This window comes from Arachis ipaensis, chromosome B8 (assembly GCF_059453495.1).
Source record: "Arachis ipaensis isolate K30076 ecotype BB chromosome B8, ASM5945349v1, whole genome shotgun sequence".
NCBI lineage: Eukaryota > Viridiplantae > Streptophyta > Magnoliopsida > Fabales > Fabaceae > Arachis > Arachis ipaensis.
The window spans coordinates 39,419,935-39,440,948 of NC_142443.1; the positions used below are offsets into that span (position 1 = coordinate 39,419,935).

A 21,014-nucleotide genomic window follows, 5' to 3' on the forward strand; every position below is an offset into this window, starting at 1 on the left:
ACAAATCCTATGACGTTTTCTCAGCTCTACACAAAATTCAGCATCCACGACAGAGACACACATTAAGACAAGGGAGTCCAGCCAATCAGACATCCCCTCAGGAACTTTGGAAGACACCTCTACAATGTTATTGCGAGAAGACATGAGGCCAACTAATCCTACAAATAAGAAAAGAAGATTGGATTACTAAAAAACATCTCGGACGAGGGGCACAACAACTCGACTAATACGACACAAGCAAACAAACAGAAAAGGAAAACCCCAAGACTCAAACCAAAGTCCTGGGGCATCCTTTGGAGGCAGGAACAAAGCAAAGTTTCAGGAAATTTCTACAGCTTACGTCCTAGCATTCATCAAACAAGAAAAGAAGGTTTCAAATGAAACAAAGGAAGTAAAAACACAAAAGTCATCTAAGCCACTATCTTTCTACAGCTTATCAGCAAAAAGCATTGTCAACATCAAAAATGCCAAGCAGAAAATCATCAAAGACACAACCTTTTTCAGAATCAAGCAAAAACCATCATCGAAGGCGCAAGTAGAAACGGTGATAACATGCAAAAGCCCTAAAAGCATCAAGTAACAGGAAAAGCGAAAAAGCTCATGCAAAGGACAAAGAAACTCCAGAACACACAGCGATCAGGCACAGCAAAAGGCAGAAAGATCCAAACTTTCTCCAAGCAAAATCAAAACTTTCTCAAAACAGACACAAAAAGTGATGTAGAAAGAGGAAGGAAGAAGAACCAAACCTGAGAAAATGGGAGAAAGCCGCAAAAGAAAGCAGAAGAGCGGAAGCGACAGGCGAAAGAGCCACCCCTCGAACTCACCAGAAGCAGAAAGCAGAAGGTGAAATCTAGAATCACCCCTCTTCCACAAAAAGCAGTAGCAAAGCAGGCCTCACGGGAAGGAACTATGAACTCTAGGCAAGAAACAGAAAATGAGAGGGTAAAGGGAGAAGTTACGAAGAAGAGCGAAGAAGAGAAACCATTTTTTATTGTGAAATTCAAAATAAAAAGCCAAAGAAAAACGGGGCAATTAATACCAATTAATGAAGGTATTAAACCCTCGCACGTTCCCAAGAACAAAGCGCTGGTATGAAAGCGCGCGCTTTTAGAGAAAAACGTTCTACATTCAAAAGATTCTACGAAAGGAAGAGATCGACAAAATGCTTGAGTTCGGCTTCACTAGAGAAGGACCGAAGTCAAGGACTCGACCTCAACAAAAAGACTGAGCTCAAGCAGGGGCACTGTTCATACACTGGGTCGAGCTATCCGACCTGGGATGATTGGAGACAAAGCGACCGACCTCTTCAGGTCAGACTATCCGACCTCTTTAGAAAGGAGGTCGGCCAAATCGACAGGAAAGCCCAAAAAGGGCCCAACTCAAGGAATACGACCCAAATCCAAAGGCCGCCCAGGCCTACAGAGAGAAGGGCAGTTCCGTTGAAGATAAGCTCACCCAAAGATAAGATAAGATAAGATAACTAACTTATCTTATCTAAAAAGGTCACTCCACACCATTATAAATACACTGGAACACCCAGGTATAACTCATACTCTGATTTTACTAAAAACCTGTTTAATACCCATGCTAACTTAAGCATCGGAGTCTCTTGCAGGTACCCCCCACCCTCCGGTGACCAAGGATCAGAGGTGCAACCATTCCAACAAGTCGGACACAACGGTTCCGGCCGCAACCAGCCAGCCGGACACGTCTTTTCCGACCAGTACAGAAGATCTCATCCGAGATCAGCCTACAGTTTCAGGTAACCCTCGGAACAGTTTTCATCTCTGCTGATTTGTAGAAGGTGGGTTAAATCCTCGTATAGTCAACCTTTAGATGAATTTGGTTTTCATCTCTGTTGGTCTTTATCGTGATCGTGCAGTGAATTTGTTTTTCACTTTCTGCCAATCTGTCACTTTATAATCGGATGATGAATGTTTCAAATTAATGCGTCTTGAAAACTTTGTAGAACTCTAATATGTTTTATTTAAAAGAAAATGAAAATATGTACATATAGAGATTTTATCCTTTTGAGTCGGACAATTTCTGGATCTCAACTTGGTGCCTCATTAAAAAGCCTTTTCAGGAAAAAGAGTGCATTCTATGATGAGATCTTTTACCTTCTCTAGCTATAGTACCTTCTTAGGTTGCAGGCGTGCCACGACCTAGGAAGTTCTCACCCGTCGAGTTCGGATAGTCTGTAGTAGCCCTTCCCAAGTACTTCTATGACTCGGTAGGTTCTTTCCAGTTTGCTGTCAGCTTTCCTTCTCCGGGTCGAGTTGTTCCAATATCATTTCGGATTAGGATGAGATCATTCTCAGCGAAACCTCTTGGCACTACCTTTTGATTATATCTGGAAGCCATTCGACGTTTTAGTGCTTCTTCCCTGATCCGAGCTCTTTCTTGGATTTCAGGAAGTAAGTCGAGCTCTTCCCTTTGAAGTTGGGAGTTGGCTTCTTCATTGTAATGGACCACTCTAGGCGAACCTTCCTCGATCTCTACCGGGATCATTGCCTCTGTTCCGTACGCTAATCGGAAGGGTGATTCCTTTGTGGTGGAATGTGGCGTTGTTCGATATGCCCATAGGACTTGTGGAAGTTCTTCGGCCCAAGCTCCCTTTGCATCTTGTAATCTCCGTTTTAGCCCGGCCAATATTTGTTAGCAGCTTCGGCTTGTCCATTGGCTTGGGGATGTTCGACAGAGGTGAACTGGTGCTTTATGTTCAAGTCGGCTACTAATTTTCTGAAGCCTGCATCTGTGAATTGGGTGCCATTGTCTGTGGTGATAGAGTATGGAACCCCGAACCTTGTGACAATGTTCCTATATAGGAATTTTCGACTTCTTTGAGCAGTGGCGTTAGCTAGGGGTTCTGCCTCGATCCACTTTGTGAAATAGTCTACCCATACTATGAGGAATTTAACTTGTCCCGATCCCTGGGAAAAGGGTCCGAGAAGGTCGAGTCCCCATTTTGCGAATGGCCAAGGTGAGGTTACGCTGATGAGCTCCTCTGGCGGGGCGATGTGAAAGTTGGCATGTCTTTGACATGGTGAACATGTCTTTACAAACTCTGTGGCCTCCTTTTGTAGAGTTGGCCAATAAAATCCTGCCCGAAGTACTTTTTTGGTGAGTGCTTGTGCTCCGAGATGATTGCCACAGATGCCACTGTGTATCTCTTCTAGAACTTCCTTCGTATTGGAAGTTGGTACACATTTTAGCAATGGTATTGAAACTACTCTTTTGTATAGAGTATTGTTTATGATAGTGTAGTATTGTGCCTCCTGTTTTAACCTTTTTGCCTCCTTCTCATCTGTGGAAAGTGTTGATGTTTTGAGGTAGTTAATTATAGGAGTCATCCATCCTTGATCTAGACCTGTTATGGCTAGGACTTTTTCCTCTTCCGAGATTGACGGGTTCTGTAGTATTTCCTGGATGAGGCTTTTATTGTTGCCTCCTGGTTTGGTGCTGGCTAGTTTTGAGAGTGCGTCAGCTCGGGCATTCTGTTCGCGGGGTATGTGGCGGATCTCATATTCCCGGAATTGTCCGAGCTATTCCCTGGTTTTACCCAGGTACTTTTTCATATTGGGGTCCTTGGCTTGGTAGCTCCCCATTATTTGTGAAGTGATCACTTGTGAGTCGCTGAAGATAATGAGTCTTTGAGCTCTGACCTCTTTAGCCAGCTTTAAACCAGCTAGTAGTACCTCATATTCCGCCTGGTTGTTTGAGGTAGGGAACCCGAATTTTAGAGAGAGTTCATTTGGGTTCCTTGATTAATTTCTATTATCACACCTGCGCCGCTTCCAGTCTTATTCGAGGAATCGTCCACATAGAGATTCCATTCTGTGGGGGTTTCCAGGGTATCTGTAAATTCTGCAATGAAGTCGGCTAAGTACTGTGATTTGATGGCTGTCCGAGGTTCATATTGGAGGTCGAACTCGAATAACTCGACTGTCCATTGTAAAATTCTGCTTTATAAATCTGTTTTTTGCAATATCCCTTTTATGGGCTGGTTGGTCCGAACCTTAATGGTGTGAGCTTGGAAGTACGGGTGAAGTCGTCGAGATGTTAGTATGAGAGCATAGGCAAACTTTTCTATTTTTTGGTAGTTCAGCTCGGATCCTTGTAATGCTTTACTGATAAAGTATACGGGTTGTTGCCCACTGTTCTCTTCTCGAACGAGTGCTGAGGCTTCTGCCTGACTTCCTACCGCGAGGTATAATATGAGTGGTTCTCCTTCTCGTGGCCGAGATAGGATAGGTGGCCGTCCAAAAAATATTTTGAAATCTTGGAAGGCTTGCTCGCACTCTATTGTCCATTCGAACTTCTTTCCTTTCCTTAGAGTAGCATAGAAGGGGAGAGATCTTATCGCTGATCCCGCTAGGAATCTGGATAAGGCTGCCAATCTCCCGTTGAGTTGTTGTACCTCTTTTACACAAGTTGGGCTCTTCATGTTGAGTATGGCCTGGCATTTATCCGAATTTGCCTCAATTCCTCTTTGTGTGAGCATAAAACCTAAGAATTTGCCTGCTTCTACTGCAAAGGTGCATTTTGCAGGATTGAGTCGCATGCCATGCTTCCTTATAGTGTCGAACACTTGGACCAGGTCGGACAATAATGTCTCTTCACTTTGTGTCTTTATCAACATGTCGTCCACGTAGACTTCCATGATTTTTCCGATATGATCTGAAAAGACTTTATTCATTAGCCTTTGATAAGTAGCTCCCGCGTTCTTGAGACCAAAAGGCATCACAATGTAGCAGTAATTTGCTTTTAGTGTTAAAAACGAGGTCTTTTCTTGATCTGGTAGATACATGGGGATTTGATTGTATCCGGAATATGCATCCATAAATGAGAGGTATTTATATCCGGAGGAGGCATCTACTAGAGCGTCGATACTTGGGAGTGGATAAGGGTCTTTTGGGCAGGCTTTGTTGAGATCTGTATAGTCGGTGCACATTCGCCACTTCCCGATTGATTTTTTCACCAAGACGACATTAGCTAACCACAGTGGGTACTTGACTTCTCTTATGAATCCTGCCTCCAGTAGAGTTTGTACCTGCTCTTCCACAGCTTGGGATCTTTCGGGTCCGAGCTTTCTACGCCTCTGTTGTACTGGCCAAGATCCAGGGTAGACTGCTAGCTTATGACACATTAACTCGGGGTCTATGCCTGGCATGTCTGCAGCCTTCCACGCAAAGAGGTCGACGTTATCTCGTAAAAACTGTACGAGTGTTTCTTTTATGTCTTCTTTTAGAGTCGTGCCAATATTGGTTGTTTTGTCTGGGATGTCTCCGATCTAGACTTTCTCTATTTCACCTTCAGGTTGTGGACGGAGTTCTTCTCACCTCTGAACTCCACCGAGTTCGATTGTATGGAATTCTTCTCCTCTGCTTCTGAGGTTTAGACTTTCGTTATAACAGCGGCGCGCCATCTTCTGATCTGCTTTTATCGTAGCTATCCCTTCTGCAGTTGGAAATTTCATGCATAGATGTGGAGTTGAAACTATTGCACCGAGTTGATTTAATGTTGTCTGACCTATTAGGGCGTTGTAGGCTGAACTCACGTCGACCACGATGTAGTCTCTTTTGAGTGTTCTGGATTGGTTTCCCTTTCCGAAGGTTGTGTGTAGTGAGACGTATCCCAATGGTTGCACTGGAGTGTCTCCCAGTCCGAACAGGCTGTTTGGATATGCTTTAAATTCTTTATCCTCCAGACGAGCTTGTCAAAGGCAGTTTTGAATAAGATGTCAGCGGAGCTCCCTTGGTCTATCAGTGTGCGGTGGAGATTTGCATTTGCCAGTATAATGGTGATGACCATGGGATCGTCGTGTCCTGAGATGATGCCGGATGCGTCTTCCTTGGTGAACGTAATTGTGGGTATGTCGGGTGCTTCCTCCCTTCCTCCGATATGATATACTTCTTTGAGATATCTTTTGCGAGATGATTTGGATATTCCTCCTCCTGCAAACCCTCCGTGTATCATATGGACATGTCTTTCTGGTGTACGAGGTGATCACTCGGTTCGTCCAACCTCCTCGTCTCTTCTCCTTTTTCTTTGCTCATCGTCTCGGGTGGCCAGATACCGATCTAGTTTTCCTTCTCTCACTAATTTTTCTATGACATTTTTTAAGTCAAAGTATTCGTTGGTGGAGTGCCCACAGACTCGATGATATTCACAATATTCATTCCGGTTTCCTCCTCCTCTTTTGCCTTTGAGTGGTTGAGCTGGGGGTAGTTTTTCTGTGTGGCAGACTTCTTTGTAAACATCCACTAGGGACACCCTAAGAGGGGTGTAATTATGATATTTTTTAATTTTCTCCCCTTGTCGATCTTCCTTCTTTTTGGACTCTTTATCTTTGTCTCGGTAGGGGAATCTGGACTTTGAGGTTTCTCCTAGCTGAGAGTTTTCTTCCATGTTGATGTATTTCTCCGCTCGCTCTTGTACTTCATCCAGAGATGTGGGGTATTTCTTTGATATAGATTGGCTAAAAGGTCCCTCTCGTAGGCCATTGATGATGCCCATGATGGCGGCCTCTGTTGGCAAGCTTTGTATGTCTAGGCATGTTTTGTTGAATCTTTCCATGTAGTTGCGAAGACTTTCCCGATCTCCTTGCTTGATTCCTAGTAGACTGGGGGCGTGCTTAGCCTTGTCTTTTTGGATGGAGAATATGGCCAGAAATTTTTTGGCTAGGTCATCAAAGCTTGACATGGACTTCGGAGGTAGGTTGTCGAACCATCTGATTGCTGTCTTCGTGAGAGTTGTTGGAAAAGCTTTGTAGCGAACTGCATCTGAGGCGTCGGTGAGGTACATCCTACTTCTGAAGTTGCTGAGGTGATGGTTGGGATCTGTAGTGCCATCGTACAAAGTCATATCTGGAAGTTTGAAGTCTTTAGGAATTTTGGTCTTCATGATTTCCCTAGTGAATGGATCTTGATCTTTGCGTGAGTTGTCCTCAGGTGTGGTCCGAGTAGCTTTTGCTTTGAGATCGGCTTCGAGTTTTAGAAGTTTATCTTCTAATTCTCGACGTCGCCTTGCCTCTCTTTGTAGTTCCTTCCCAACTTCTCGTTGGTGCTGGGTTTCTTCTTCAAGTTGCTTTAAACGATCTTGAAGCGCTTCTATCACTCCTGGATTTGATGAGTTTTTGTCCCCGTTAGACTCCAGGATATCCTTTAGTGTATTGCCCGCGTTTTTGTACGGTGTTCTATCCTCTAGATCTGAACTGTGGTCGTTGTCATGATCGTCCGCATGGTGATGGGATGACTTCCAAGTTCCCCGGCAACTGCGCCAATTTTCTGAGGGTTACCTGAAACTGTAGGTTGATCTCGGGCGAGATCTTCTGTACTGATCGGAAATGACGTGTCCGGCTAGTGGATGGCGACCAGAACTATCACGTCTGACTTGTTGGACTTGCTGCACTGCTGATCCTTGGTAACCGGAGGGTGGGGGTACCTGCAAGAGACTCCGATGCTTAAGTTAGCATGGGTATTAAACAGGTTTTTTGTAGAATCAGAGTATGAGTTATACCTGGGTGTTCCATTGTATTTATAATGGTGTAGAGTGACCATTTTAGATAAGAAAAGTTAGTTATCTTATCTTATCTTATCTTTGAGTTGAGGTCAGCTTATCTTCAAGGGAACCGCCCTTATCTCTATAAGCTTGGACTGCCTTTGGATTTGGGTCGTGTTCCTCTATTTGGGCCCCTTACTGGGCTTTCCTGTCAGTTTGGCCGAGCTCTCTTTAAAAAGAGGTCGGATAGTCTGACCTGAGGAGGTCAGTCGCTTTGTCGCTAATCATCCCGGGTCGAACAACTCGACCTAGGATATGAACAAAGCCTGAAATGGACCTTCAAGAGTCAATATCTCCTGCCATGTCTGAGTCAGTGTAACCAACTAGAATAGGCTTATCACTTCCATAACACAACTTCATGTTAGAAGTACCACGAAGATATCTCATTATCCATTTTATAGCATTCCAATGCTCTCTTCCTGGGTTTAAAACAAAACGGCTAACACAACCAACAGCATGAGCTATACCCGGTCTTGTGCACACCATACGATACATTAAACTACCCACGGCTGATGCATATGGAACTTTTTCCATGTCTTTCTTCTCTTCATCACTTGACAGACTTTGCTTGCAACTCAATTTGAAGTGTGTAGCAAGAGGAGTACTAACGGCCTTTGCTTTCTCCATTTGAAACCTGTGCAAGATTGTCTCTATGTATTTCTCCTATGACAACTAAAGTTTCTTCTCCTTTCTGTCACGCTCGATTCTTATGCCAAGAATCTCCTTTGCTGGCCCAAGGTCCTTCATTGCAAATGACATTGCAAGTTGCTTCTTCAACATATCAATCCTAGAAGCATTCTGACCAACAATAAGTATGCCATCAACATATATCAAAAGGATAATAAAATCATTACTAGTAAATTGTTTAACAAATACACAATGATCAGAAGTAGTCTTCTTGTAGCCTTGTTCTACCATAACAGACTCGAACTTCTTGTACCATTGTCTTGGAGCTTGCTTCAAGACATACAAGCTCTTCTTCAGTTTAAAAACATGATCCTCTTTGCCTTTTACCATGATACCTTTAGGTTGTTCCATGTAAATTTCATCCTTAAGATCACCATGAAGGAAAGCAGTTTTCACATCCATCTGCTCTATCTCTAAATCAAGACTTGCAGCTAAACTCAAAACAGTCCTAATAGAAGATCTTCTCACAATCGGTGAAAAGATTTCATTATAGTCAACTCCCTTTTTCTGCCTGTAGCCCTTGACTACCAATCTAGCCTTGTACCTTGGACACTGAGAATTTTCTTCATGCTTCAACCTATAAACCCACCTGTTCTGGAAAGCTTTCTTTCCTTTTGGCAACTTCACAAGCTCAAATGTTTGATTATCATGCAAGGATTTCATTTCATCTTGCATTGCATCAAACCATTTCTTATTGTCGTCACCTTCCACAGCTTCCGCATAGCATTCAGGTTCTCCCCCATCAGTCAAGGTCACATATCCATCAGTAAATGTTACATACTCACAAGAAGGATACCTCGTTGAAGGTCGTTGCTCTCTAGTAGACCTCCTAGGATGGAACATGGTGGATCTTCAGGTAACTCAGGTTGATTATCAGCATCATCATCAACTGGAGCATCAATTGGATCTCCCATCTCCTGGTCATCAGGAACCAAAGGCTCATTCTGTTGCATATGCTCTTGATCTTGATTCTCTGTTTGTTCTGTCGAAGGAGGCGGCTGAACTGGATCTACATCAGTCAAGTCACTGCTCTCTTGTGATTGACTCTTCTCTGCCTTATCAATATCTTCAATGGTATGGTCTTCAAAAAACTCTACATCACGGCTTCTTACAAGCTTCTTTTCAACTGGATCATAAAGCCTGTAACCAAACTCATCTTGACCATATCCAATAAAAATGCACTGCCTTGTCTTCACGTCCAACTTGGACCTCTCATCCTTTGGAACATGAACAAATGCTTTGCATCCAAAGGATCTCAAGTGACCATATGAGACATCTTTGCCTGACTAAACATGATCCGGAACATCATTATCCAAAGCAATTGTAGGACTCAGATTAATCACATGAGCCGCTGTAAGTAGCGCTTCACCCCAAAAGACTTTAGGTAGCTTAGCTTCAGTAAGCATACACCTAACTCTTTCAATAAGTGTTCTATTCATCCTTTCTGCCAAACCATTCAACTGAGGTGTTTTAGGAGGTGTCTTTTCATGCCTAATGCCTTGCTGCTTGTAATACTCATCAAATGGTCCACAATACTCACCACCATTATCAGTGCGAATACATTTAAGCTTTTTACCTGTTTGCCTCTCAACCAAAGCTTGGAATTGTTTGAAATTTTCCAAAGCTTGGTTCTTTATTTTCAAAGCATAAGTCCAAAGCTTTCTTGAATAATCATCAATAAAAGTAATAAAGTAAATAGCTCCGCTAAAAGACCGTACCTTCAAAGGACCACAAATATCGGAGTGCACCAATTCCAAGAAGTCTAATTTTCTTGAAGGTTGATGCTTCTTGAAGGATAATCTTCTTTGTTTGCTAGCCATGCAATGAGAATATTTCTCCAACTCTGCATTCTTCAAACCTGAAAGAGCATCCTTTTGAGCCAAATAGCTAAGTCCTTTTTCACTAATATGACCAAGTCTTCTGTGCCACAAGTTACAAACTTCTTTACTTTCAATCGCATTCACACTACCTTTTGTAATCATGGCATGCATCACATACAAACTTGAAGTACCTTTTTCTCGAGCCACCACTAAGTTGCCTTTAGTAAGCTTCCATTGTCCAAAGCTGAAAGTGTTTACAAAGCCTTCATTATCAAGCTTTTTAATTGAAACCAAATTCAAGTGAACATCTAGAGCGTGTCTAACATCTTTAAGTAGTAGCTTCATTCCCATATTGGTCTCAAAACAAACATCTCCTACACCAATAACCTTGGCCAAGCCATCATATCTTAAGCACTCCAAAATTACCTTGAGTATAAGAAGTGAAGAACTCCTTCTTCGGTGTAACATGTATTGAGGCGCCAGTATCAATTGCCCAGCTAAACTCATCATTAGAAACAAGATTGACCTTGTACTCATAATCAGCAATATCAACAGTAAGAAGATCATCTGAAATAGAAGATACACGATCATTACCACTATCATCCTTCTTTTTTTGCTTATCTTTGTTCTCCTTTTTCCAAAGATAGCAATATTTTTTAACATGACCCATTTTGTGACAGTAGTGACACTCAACATTCTTGTATCTTCCCTTGGATTTGCTCCTGCTTTTACCTCTACCCTTTTGAACTCTATTCTGATTTCTCCCCCTAGTTTCAGTGACTAACATTTCAGAGTGTGACGAAGAATTCTGCGTCTTCCTTCTCATCTCTTCATTTAAAATGTCACCTTTAACAAGTTGCATACTCACTTTACCATTCAGAGCAGAATTAGTAAGAGAGATACAAAATGTCTCCCAAGAATTTTGGTAGAATATTTAGCAACCACAATCCTTGAACCTCATCTTCAAACTTGATTCCCATGCTTGACAACTGATCCAGAACTCCTTGAAATTCGTTCAAGTGATCTAATACTTGTGACCTCTCCTTGTATCTCAAATTCATCAACATATTCAAGAAGTACAATTTATTATTGCCAGACTTGGAAGCATACAAGGATTCAATTTGATTCCACAAAGTCCTAGCATGAGTCTCATTAGCAATGTGATTATAAATATTATCATCCACCGGTTGCCTAATAAAACCACAAACTTGTTGGTGTTCAAACTCCCATTTTTGTGTAGATTTTTTACAAACAACAAATCTTTCATTTTTCCTTCCATAGATGGTAATTAGTGCCATTTAAATTTATCATTCTAGTAGAATTATTTGCCTCCATCTTTCAAGCATGTTATAACCAAATACCCAAAACTGAGCTCTGATGCCAATTGATAGGAATAAAACACACAATTTCCTACTTGCAAGAATTAGAGGAGCAACAATATCCACTCACAACAAGTATTAACACCAGCACAATAATACCCAATAGTAGCGAAAAAATCACATAATAAACCAGCAATTAGAAACAAGCTAACACACCAAGATTTTTAACATGGAAAATCTCCTCAATGAGAGAAGTAAAAACTATGAGTCATCAAGACTAGGATATAGCTTCACTATGATTAAAAATAGGGTACAATAGAGTCACAAATTACTGCACAAAACGTGCATACAACAAACCAAACAACCCAAGCTTCAAAGCTTACAAAACAAGAACAAGAAGATAAAAATACCACAAAAATAGAGCTGCTGTGCGTGGCCAATATCTCCAACTACAGACATTGAATCGAAAATCCGAATGGTGAAATCAAAGAACCAGATGTGTAGAACACACTGTCCAAATTTGAGCTCGATCCAACGGTTAACGAATCTGCAGCGACCAATTTACAGAGACAGCTTTGTGTATGTGCGAAAATAACTTTCTCTCTTCTCTTCTCTCTAGTGTTTGGTGTTCGCTTTCAAAATGACCTCTCTCACTCAACCCTAACTCACCTCAGCCACTCCAACTATTCATGGGTTTGGATACTAGCATTTGGGCTTTTTCTCCACATAGGAAGGGAGCCCAAAAACCCAACATATACTTTATTTTTGGGGACAAAATAACCACTAATATATTTACTAGTAATTATTAGTCATTAACCGTCTCGTTAAAAACTTTTAACAGCAGTTATATAATTATTAGTAAAAATCTTTTTAATAATTACAAAAGATATATAATTGTTATTATAACATATAATAATAATAATAACAAATATATAATTACTAAAAAAATCTAAGTTAAATAATACATATAATAATTATTATGTTATTTTTATTAAATATTTGCTATTAAAAATGATTTTTATTGTAGTATCACCCGTAAAAGTTGAGAATAAACCCAATCAAGGTATATGGGAAGTGGGAACCTCGGATGGAAGTTCAAAAGCTCCTCGCCTTGCCATGAATCTCAACAGACCTACAAAATGGAAATTGAACTACTAAGAAAATGATTGGAGTAAAACTACTAAGATATCAATAGGCGAACTTGAAGACCAGGGGCAGAAGCCAAAGCTACCACTCTAAATGGTGGAACCACCTCCCGCCCCGCTCCGGGGGAACCATTAGACATAAAAAAAAAAAAAAAGAGTTTAATTATTTTATTCGTTTTTATAGTTTTACTAAATTTTCAATTAGATTTTTATATATTTTTTTCTTTTCAATTGAATCTCCACACTACTTTTAATTTTGTATTTAGATCCTTTTCATATCAAAAACGTTAAAATTAATAGGATATTTATAAAAAAATACATGTGATCAAAGATCTAGCACAACTAGAAAATGGATTAATACAAACAGATTTACAGACGGATTTGGTGTTTATTACAGACGGATTTTTGGTTACCGACGAAATTACCGACGGATTTTGTCCCTCTATAAAAGCCTCGTCGGAAATTATTTACCGACGGATTTTTTTCCGTCGGAAAATTACAGACGGATTTTTACCCATTACCGACGGATTTTTCCTCTGTAAATTTTCTATCCATTTCCCAAAGGCGACGAACTTTCCGACGGATTTTCCGTCTGTAATTACAGACGGATTTTCCGACGGATTTTCCGTCTGTAATTATAGACGAATTTTCTGTCAGATTTTCCGTCAGTAATTACAGACGGATTTTCAGACGGATTTTCCGTCTGTAATTACAGACGGATTTTCCGACAGATTTTCCACCTGTAATTTGAACTTTGGAAAATCATCTCACACTCTGATTACAGACAGAAAATCCGTCTGTAAATCCGTCAGTAAGATAAAATATATTTTTTTATTTTTCTAATTACAAAATAAACTTATTTTCATACAAAATAAATATAAATTTAATACAAATTTTTATCTAATTTGTATTCAAATATTTATAATATTTCAAAAAATAAACAAATTCATTGTATTATCAAACTAAAAGAAAAATACTATAAACAAACAAGTCAATATAATTCAAAACATAAACAAAGTGTATTGATACATCAACTATAATTCAAAATATAAACTTTGTATTCAAAACATCTTTCTGAAATCCCATGTCCAGTAAATGATCAGCTTCATCGAGCACCCACACTTTCACACCCATCAGCCGAGTTGCAAAGCCAACAGTATTCTCCACATGATCTCTAAGCCTTCCAGGTGTAGCAACAAGGATCTTTACTGTATAGCAAGTCTTGTCCCTCCAATTACAACCTGAACACCAATGGTAGGATGATACTTAAGCAATTCAGCAGCTTCTGTAGTCGCTTGACTTGCAAGCTCTCGAGTTGGACATATGACAATCACATGAATTGGTGGCCGCCTATAATCACGTTCAGTTGGTGGTGAATTTGCAACAACTTCAATTGATGGAAGCTGAAATAAAAAAAATGAAAAAATAAGTTTAGTCAAAATCACCATTCATCACTTACTACAGGTAGAATAAAGAAAACAAAGAAAAGAAGCCAATAATAAAAACTTAGTATTCACAACCAAAAAGTGAAACCCAATAAGTATATATTGAGTAGCTAGCTGTACAAGTGACAAGTCTACAACTTACATGAAAACATTTCACATCCATTGTTAGTAAAATTGCATCTACTGATATTCAAGTTCGAGAGGGCTGGAAGCTCTGGCAGAAAACAATCAATCACAATATTAACTTGTTGCTTGAATGGTTCATTAGTTAATCTTAAATCCAACAAAGAAAGTTCTCTAAAAACTAAAAAGTAACGTAAGTTGGTTCAACCTGAAACCTTCAATTTTTAAATGAATAAGAAGATACACCTAAAGCTCTTTGGCATAGATATTATCAAGATAAACTTATTCCTCCCCCCCTCCATACACACACACAAAATAAATAAATAAATAAATAAATAAGGTCTGTGAAGTGATTCAACCTGCAAGAGTATCCAAGCATGCAGCTGTTACAAAGTAGCCTTCCAAATTTAACAGAGCAAGATTTTGTAGCCCTGAAATAAGGCAAGAAAAGAAGATGAGCATGAAATTATGAAATTCATTTTCTCTTAAATTGTTAATCAGAAACACTCATACACAAGACATTTGGATGCCATTAACACAATATCAGTGCATTGTAGAAACAAAGATAGTGGCTATATGTTGGAACAGTTCTACAATGCAATGCCCAATACCTTTAAGAAAATGGATGCCAATATCTGTGACTTTACTAGAAAACGGTGACCATGCAGCCAAATGGATTCCTTTCTGCTTGCAAAATTCTCTGAGTTTCCCTTGTTGCTATGATGAGCTCATTTCCACCTAAAGTCAAAATTGAATATAGCCACATCATTATTGTCAAAATGAAAAAAAAAAGAAATTATTCAATTTAAAATGGTGTGTTCTAATGTGTCTAAATTTTTAACTATTTGACACAAATAATCAAATATAAATGGTGGGCTCTACTCCTTTACCCCTCATCTTTTAAACAAATTAGACACAAATTTTATAGACACCATAAAATTTTTTATTTAAAATATGTATATTTATTTGATAAATTTAATCCCTTTTGGCAAGTGTTGCTATTGAATTTTCTTACTTGATTGACAACAGGAGGAATAGTTGCATTTTCTAAGAGCTGTGTGAGTTTTTTATGCCAAAGTTGCTTACACCAATGAATTTGGCTAAGCCTAATCTTTGACACTCTTCCATGGCTTCCCATGTTCCTTCTATGTCAAAGGGAAGCAAATCATCCTTTCCTATTTCAAGAACTCTATCAACTTCAGGTTTCAACCTCACTGGCATATGAATCAAGTAAAGGTCTAAATAGTCCAACCCAAGTTTCCTAATCAATTTGAAGAGCAACTATACATTGGTGAGATTATATACTATATGATATTTTTTTTTCTTTTTCAATTACTTTACATACTTGAGTGTGGTCTTGAGAGCTGGAAGGACAAGGTCATGGTGATCATTGTTGCACCAAAGTTTGGAAGTGATGAAGGCTTCATGGCGGCTGTTTATGATTCCAAGCTCTAAGGCCTTATCAGGCTACAAGCAAGCAGAAGGCAACAGACTAATTTGGCGAAAGATACATTCCCTCTGCATATTGATAATTCATTATTAGTGCAATTTGTATCTATACAAACTAATTTAATATAAAATTGTGTGGCATAACTATAATAATTCTGAAATTTCAAGGACTGTGTAAATATAATAAATAGAAAAAACCACATGTGCAACCCACATAGATATAGGAAAGGTATACCTGAGATTGAATAAATTCAATAATCTCTAGCAGCCTTGCTGATTGCTAAGAGTTAATCCCAGTAGAAGTTCTTTCTATTGTTGGTAGTCTGTTTAAAATTATTTCAAGATAAATCTACCAAAATAATGAACAAGAATAATAGTAAGTTGACCAGCATCTAGATATATTCAGCCCAGCATTATGCACGAAAGGGGAAAAGGAACTAAAATAAAATATGTTGAACCTTAGTTGTATATGAGCCATCCAATTCAAGCATTGAACCCACTACTGCCACTGCATCTTTATTAACACCTTTGATCTGAATATATATGGGCCAAGGATATCTTGTAGATGATCAACCTCAATTAGAATCTACATGACAAAATGGGACAAGAATTTTAATAGCAAGTTAAACTAATTAACAAAAATAAGCCTAGAGATGATCTTGACAAGTGAACATCCTTTTGTGCAATAATATAATGATATATCTTACTGCACAGAAGTACTCCGATCAGGAGAGTTTTACAACCAAAAAGATACCACTTATTAAATAATGAAAATAATAGCTTGAAAGATATACTTTACCACCGATAAGGAAATCAAGCAACCATTCGTAATACATGGAAACACTTAATTGGTCTCATCATATCCGATACACTTAATTCAAGACGTAGCCGATACACTTAATTGGTCTCATCATATCCGATACACTTAATTGATCCATTGTAAGCAAGAACAAGATTAACAGCCCCTTCACCCCTGTAAACCCAGTTAGCTGCATCTTCTTCCCTTACAGTTTGCTCCATCAGTTTTCACCTGAAAAAAAACTCTCATTTTTAGTTCAGGCATTTTATCAAACATCAAGAAGACACCCAATGAAAAGCTTCAAAAAAACCAAACTTGAGTTCAATTTGAAGAAGGAAACTTGTGAAAAAACAAAACGGTACCTCTAATTTATCATAGTCTGCATGTATTTAAGGACAAGGTATAATATATGTAGCTATAGTAATATAAGAATCTAATAAGCAAATAAAAACTTTAAGAAACTCATCAGTCATCATCACGATATATATACCTTTAATAGTTGAAATTGGTTCGATGGAGAGAGTTTCATAAAAAGGAAGTGAAGGGTAACACTCCATGTTTTGTATTGAAAACTCGTGTGCCCAACATTCCAGTGGTGGATATTTGTTACTGTTTCCCCTGAAATATAGATTGAACATAAATAAATGCAGCACAGTGGCAAATAATTCACCAAAAAAAAAGTATATATAGAGTGTTGTAACAATTTAATCTAATTAGATTACCTGGAATAATAGTAATAATCATAATCATATAAGAAAAATTGAATGGGAAGTGGGAAAGGATATTCATCTATTTGTTGAGGGTTGAAGAAGTAGTTGCAACAAGCCATGGAGATGATGATGATGAGTGATGAGGGAGAGAATTGATGAAGCGAGGGATATAGTAAGTGAGTGAGGGATACGAAGAGAAGTTGGCAATATATATACGGATAATGATGAAAAGAGACAAATCCATACACATTTATGGATGTGGAGATAATTACAACACAGCTCACATCAACACCTTACATGCATGTATTAAAACTAGCTGATTAGACACTTGTTAATTAGCAAACTCTTAGAATAATATCCATGTCTTAAAAGTACCATTTTTTCCCCTAATTACTTGATATAAATAGAACCAAACTTTATAGTTCCTATCCTCAATTACTGATAGAAAGCTTAATGATTGTATCCATTAAACACTTTTTTTCTTGTTAGTGACAACACAAGTAATACACAGCATTACACAAGCGTAAATGGAAGAAAGAAAGAAAGGAAAATTACATATGGCATCTTTTTCTGGCCAGCTAATTATCAAAGACTCCTTTCTCTTAGATTCCATAACTCCACAACTATTAGACCATAACTCCATAACTCCACAATTGCATCTAACCCTCCACAACTATTAGACCATTACTCCATACTAAATTATTTTGGTAACTCATAAGTGAAAATTTATATTCAAATAAGAGTAATAATAATGACACACACATTATATTTAAGAATTTTGTTAAAATTAATTTTTATATGTTAAAATATGCATTTACAAGTAAATAGTAAAGTATATTTAGATCATTTTACCTGCAAAAGAACCTTTTAATTTAGGAAGTAACTTATCCAATAGAACCATTTTACCTACAAAAAAAAATATTTAGAAACATTTGACAATGTCAAGTCATTAAATGATCAATCTACAAAGAACTTCCATTTCACCTGATATTTGGAACCATTCATCAAAAGTTTCAGCAGAGCTAAAAATTTCAGAGAGAAGAAAATTGAGAAGGGCCCAGAGTTCATGAAGATTGTTCTGCAATCACAAAATAAGAAACCACAGTAAATATCCAACTTTGTTAGATGATGCATGTTACGAGGGAAAGTGAACTAGAATAAGAGTTTTAAAAGTATGTCTTCAAGACTTGGGAGAGACAAGGAGGGCCAGCTTTACCTGGGAACTAAAAAAATTCAGTGTACCCTGGCATGCTCTGCAACATTCACAATCTCAATTACTATTAACATAATCTCATAATTAGCATTTTTATATTATATGACACTATCTCATTTTACAATTTACATTATACAATACATTTTTAAAGAACCTCACCTCCCAAAGAACATGTAAATTGTAAAGAAACATCTAGTTAGACACAAAAAACCTCACCTCCCATGTCGCTAGACCCTTCATGTAGCCAGGAAGACATTCAAACTCTGTTTCCAATATCTTTATAAGAGAGCTGGAAGGTTCAGGTGACTCTAAATTCTCCTTGTTTGCCTCTAAATTTAGTTTAAAAATAATACATAAAAAAAATCTCTTTTGCTGCAGATAAATCCAAATTGTCAACTTCATAGTTAGCTGCAGAATAGGTTTATTACTTAGTTCTAATTGCATAGCAGCATAAGTGAGGTACTTCATCACATGTCTTTTGCTCTTAAACACAAATTAGTTATACTCTCACACATGGAGACTCCTCTCATGTATATGTATCTCAAAAAGCAAATAGCTAACTGTTTGAGAAATATCAAATAATTTGGAATTTCCCTAAAAGGACAAGAAAAGAAATGGAGAAGGCAATAGTTATTTGTATCTAATCAAAGATCATGAAAATTTCAAGATATCATCTTATGTTCAGTTGAAAATATAGAGACAAAGATTAAGAAGATTGAAGCTGGCATAGCAAACATAATAGGGATAACATCAGATTGAGCAGTCATCTTTTATTTACCATATAAACTGAGGTCCGATCTGCGAGAGGGCGGTTTGCCATCCAGCTGCCCACATCTGTGGCCCCTCCACAACAATTGCAAATGGTGTGAGAATTACCAATGACAACATAGATAAACAAGCGTAGTAATTCATTCCGCTGACAGAATTTCCCTTCATTCCCTTCTTTGAAAAGATATTACGGAAAACAAATGCCAAATTTGATATCATAGCCCCCATAAAACCTGTAATAGAAAGGTCAAGAAATCCAAGTTAGAAGGGCGAAAAATTACTACTAGTCGGTAACTTATGAGAAATACATTCATGACAACATCCTCTAGAGGCATATGCACTCAAATATATAATAGCACATGTAAATTATGTTCATAGGAATACAAGAATACTATTAATCCCTTTCTTGGATATGTTAATAGGATAATCCTGCGATGTTTCCTTCTGGCCTGTGGATACCAAGTATGAGGGGAGCTAAAACAACCAAAAATCAATCATGAGGCTTCAGAACCATAAAATGATAAAATCAATATCAATGCCAGTGCAGCTTTTAACTTAATTATCAAATGATAAATAGCAATTAAGAATTTCAGTAACGAATACAAAAGAGCATTATCACAAACAGGTTCCGTGCAAAGTTCCGAAACTAATGTAAAGAGAGCAGATTGAAAAGCAATGCAATGTAAGCTTACGTCAAGTCAGTAAAATCATTTCTGATGGAACCATGAGTAGAGCAAGTCCCCTCAAACGATCTACAAGAACAAATAGCCACAAATAAAACAAAATCGATTCAGTGAGAATAAACTCCAATGTCAGCAAATTAGTTGAAACAAACAAAAACCCATCAACAGTACTTCACTTACTCCTCCACATTAGCAACTGTAACACCCTCCAGAACCTCCCTAACACTGAGCTTATGAGATGTGGAATCAGTATCTGAAGCAACTACACCACATTCAGCAACACTCTGAACCCTCTCTGTTACTGATGCTTCAGGGTCAGCGCCATCATCATCAATCTCACCCTCCTCCAACTCTCCTTCCTCTTTATCATCATCCACAATCACCACCTCGCTTGCATTCTCCTTAACACCAGCAGACCCAGAAGATGATTGATTGGAAGACATGGCAGCACTGGCATTAACATTTGCATTCGAATCAACTAAACAGATGCTATTTCATATATTCTTCCCCGGTGGATATTCAACAACTCTGTCAATCAACAATTATATAATAAAGTTACACACTAGTATCACATGAATCACATGAATCACAGAAAATATTGCATTTAGGTCAAAAAAGCTTCCGAATGCAGAAAAAATTCATCAAAATCAGAGTAAACCCATAGATTCACGAAGCACAAAAGCAGAGTATGATAAACCTAGCTAAAACTGGCGCAGAAAAATTGAGCCCTAAGGTTTATCACGAAGAACAGAATCACAAAATCAGGATATATATACCTGAAATTCGTGATGGTTACGAGAAGAACCGAGAGAGCGAGTTGTTGAGATTAGATGGAAGAGGCGCCAGAGGGAGCAGACGCGATGAGAGCGGCGGCGGAGAGAGCTCTGCGACGATGGGAGTAGACGCGACGAGAGCGGCGACAGAGGGAGCTCGTGTGACGCAAGGGATGACAGAGAGAGATCATGCGAAGCCAGCGGCGGCGAAACCGGCAGCGGCAGAAGCAGCTCGTGCGACGGAGAGAAGAAGCAACTGTACGACGGAGAGAGGAAGAAGCACATAAAGGTAGGTAGGAGTTGGCAGCTGTTTATTTGTGAATGGATTTCGGAAGAGAGGGGATAGATTAGGTCACAGTTAAAATTTTCAGACGGAAAATTTTAAATTACAGACGGATTTTCTGTCTGTAATAATTTAATAAAACACAGCGTTCTGTCTATTTAATTACAGACGGATTTTCCGTCTGTAACTATTTCTCACGAAAAAAATTAATTTTTCCGACGGAATTATCGACGG

The 21,014-nt window shown here is 38.6% G+C and overlaps 1 protein-coding gene across 1 annotated transcript; it reads right to left on the reverse strand.

Annotated features, from left to right (window-relative positions):
* Positions 1-19,055: 19,055 nt before the first annotated feature.
* Positions 19,056-20,167, reverse strand: LOC107610929 (uncharacterized). Its single transcript, XM_021109295.2, has 3 exons — positions 19,905-20,167; positions 19,734-19,793; positions 19,056-19,274 (listed from the first exon to the last, which is right to left on the reverse strand). Exons 1-3 carry the CDS (start codon positions 20,165-20,167, stop codon positions 19,229-19,231), a joined length of 369 nt encoding a protein of 122 aa, XP_020964954.2. The 3' UTR covers positions 19,056-19,228.
* Positions 20,168-21,014: the final 847 nt, after the last annotated feature.

Coding starts and splice junctions, on each gene's coding strand:
- LOC107610929 (XM_021109295.2), bottom strand. CDS start 20,167: ATGTCTTCCAATCAATCATCTTCTGGGTCTGCTGGTGTTAAGGAGAAT. Junction 19,794..19,904: donor ACAGTTGCTAATGTGGAGGA/GTAAGTGAAGTA, acceptor TTGTTCTTGTAG/ATCGTTTGAGGGGACTTGCT. Junction 19,275..19,733: donor AATGATTTTACTGACTTGAC/GTAAGCTTACAT, acceptor TTTCTATTACAG/GTTTTATGGGGGCTATGATA.